Consider the following 2,500-nt stretch of genomic DNA (forward strand, 5'->3'; position numbering starts at 1 on the left):
GTGTGTGTGTGTTGTCTGTTCTTGCTCGAATCACTCTACGCCTCCCACTTCTCCCCTGTCTCTCGCCATTCCCCTTACCTCCCCAACCACCCCCACTATCACCACCCAATAGTGGTCTGGTTCGGCTGCGGGTTCGCGGTACTATCTTGCTTCCATCGTCGAAGCGCTTCCGACCCCGGGCTACTTTTACGTCGACAGACACGCACGCACCGTCTCGTGAGTATTACGTGTTGAATGTGTGTGTGTGTGTGTGTGTGTGTGTGTGTGTGTGTGTGTGTGTGTGTGTGTGTGTGTGTGTACATGTGTGTACATGTGTGTGTGTGTGCGTTGATGTGTGTTTTTGCACGTGCGTGTCTGCTTGCGTCGTCCTGCATCCAACCATGTGAATGTGCGTTAAACACTTAACGATCACCACCTCATGGCAAGACACCATGCCAACATTCCACTCCGTATCTGCTTGCAGCCTGTGCACGAACAACAAGACGGATCCAAACGCGGAGAAGGTGGTGGCCGCCACCCAGATTGAGGTGTGTGTGCGTGAATGCGCTGGGCGCATCTCAAGTGGGCTCCATTCCTGTTGTGTCACTGTTTGCACTCATCCACTTCACCCTGACGCGTGCACACGCACACACACTTACTCACACGCTCACACGCTCACTCTCTCTCTCTCACACTGACACATACACACACAAATACACACAAGTTGATTCGTGTGCAAGGCAACGCCACAGCTGGACAGTTTGTCCGGAACATTCACTTTCGCAATCTGGACATTCGCTATTCGGCCGTGGACGTGAGCACGTGTTTCTCCAGCTCCTGCGACGCGCAGTCCGCGGATTTTCTCACCACCGCCACCATCCACATTACAGGTGGTGACGATGGCAGTTGGTGTTACTCGTTGTGCTCACATGATGCTGTTGTTGCGGTCTCTAATACCTTCATTCGTGCATTCAAGGAGCGCACGCAGCTTCACACATTTGCACACGCACGCACACACACACACGCACACACACACGCACGCACTCACACACACACACACACACACACACACACACACACACACACACACACACACACACATACACACACACATACACACACACACACACACACCCTCTCCTACTCATCCCTCCTGTGTACCAGGAAGGGTGCGGGGTGCTGGCGCAACTCGTCGCCCACACGATCATCCAACACAACCTCATCTTCAACTTTTCCTACGGGGTGTTCAACTCGTCGCTGACGCAGAGCCACGTTGCGGATGTTGGTGCCGGTGGTGTTCGTGTTGGTGTTGGCATGACTGACATTGGCCTGTCTCTCCTCTCCGATATGGGGTGAGCAAATGCTTGCACTCGTGTGCTTGACAGCGTGAATTTACATGAATGTGCTCCTTGTGTTGCTCGCTCGTTCACTTCTTCGCTTGTTTGCTCAGTTGCTGGGTTGGTGATTTGTTCATTGGTTTCCGTTCGAATGTTTGCGTGTATGGCTGCTTCTTGTCCTCTAATTTGTTGACCTTACTCATCAAACGATGCTCACTGCATCAACCCATTCCCTTGTCTCTTCGATGTGTTTGTCAGGTGCGTGTACACGCTCGGAAAGCAACCAGGCACCCAAGTCATCAACAACATCTGCCACACCGTGTATACCTACAACTACGGGTGAGTTTGCTGTGGCACTTGTGTGTGTGTGTGTGCGTATGCGTGCGTGTGTATGTGCGTGTGTGTGCGTGCGTGTGTATGTGCGTGTGTGTGCGTATGCGTGCATGTGTGTGTGTGTACGTATGTGTACGTGTGCGTGTGTGTGTTTGTGTGCAGACTCCTGAACGCCACCATCATCACCTCTTCCTCCTCTCCCCACTCGCCACCCTTGCCTGCCATATTCCACCCCACCAGCGGCTGGGGTCTGTACACGGACGAGGGAAGCTCATACATTCAGCTCCGAGACAACATTGTCTTCCACACGAAATGCGCGGGCGTTCACCAGCACTAGTGAGTTGTGACCGCTTGACACAAACGCGTGCACATGTTGCTGCAGATGTGGCTATGCGTGTGTGTGTGTGTGCATGTGTGTGCATGTGTGTTTGTGTCTGTGTATGTGTGTTTGTGTGTTTGTGTGTATGTATGTGTGTATGTATGTGTGTTTGTGTGAGGGGGTACGGTGTCGCCGTGAATGCCACTTGTATCTGTGAGCGCGTGGGCGTGCATGAAGTTTGCGTCGTCGATGTGTGTGTGTGTGTGTGTGCGAGATTTCATCCATCATCAATGCTCCCACTGCCTTGTCCCTCTCCATCTAAAGCGGCACGGACAACACCTTCTCCAACAACATCCTTGCAGAAGTGAACACATTGACGTGCGATGCAGCCATAAGGTGCGTGGGAGGGGAGGGAGCAGCGTTGGAGAGGAAAGTAGCAAGGAAGCTCTAGTGTGTGCGTGACGTGAACTCATCATGCCCCTGTTCTTTCACACACACACACACACACACGCACACCCACACCCACACAACC

The 2,500-nt window shown here is 52.9% G+C and overlaps 1 protein-coding gene across 1 annotated transcript in view; it reads left to right on the plus strand.

Annotated features, from left to right (window-relative positions):
• The window catches only part of PTSG_11897 (uncharacterized protein), a 5,001-nt gene that overhangs the window by 1,345 nt on the left and 1,156 nt on the right, over positions 1 to 2,500 (plus strand). The window contains exons 4-10 of the mRNA XM_004996053.1: positions 113 to 216; positions 464 to 527; positions 704 to 925; positions 1,144 to 1,331; positions 1,575 to 1,655; positions 1,890 to 1,985; positions 2,293 to 2,364. Coding sequence (XP_004996110.1) covers positions 113 to 216; positions 464 to 527; positions 704 to 925; positions 1,144 to 1,331; positions 1,575 to 1,655; positions 1,890 to 1,985; positions 2,293 to 2,364 — 827 coding nt within the window. The remainder of the gene's footprint in view (positions 1 to 112; positions 217 to 463; positions 528 to 703; positions 926 to 1,143; positions 1,332 to 1,574; positions 1,656 to 1,889; positions 1,986 to 2,292; positions 2,365 to 2,500) is intronic.

The sequence above is a fragment of the Salpingoeca rosetta genome (assembly GCF_000188695.1).
Source record: "Salpingoeca rosetta unplaced genomic scaffold supercont1.6, whole genome shotgun sequence".
Classification (NCBI taxonomy): domain Eukaryota; class Choanoflagellata; order Craspedida; family Salpingoecidae; genus Salpingoeca; species Salpingoeca rosetta.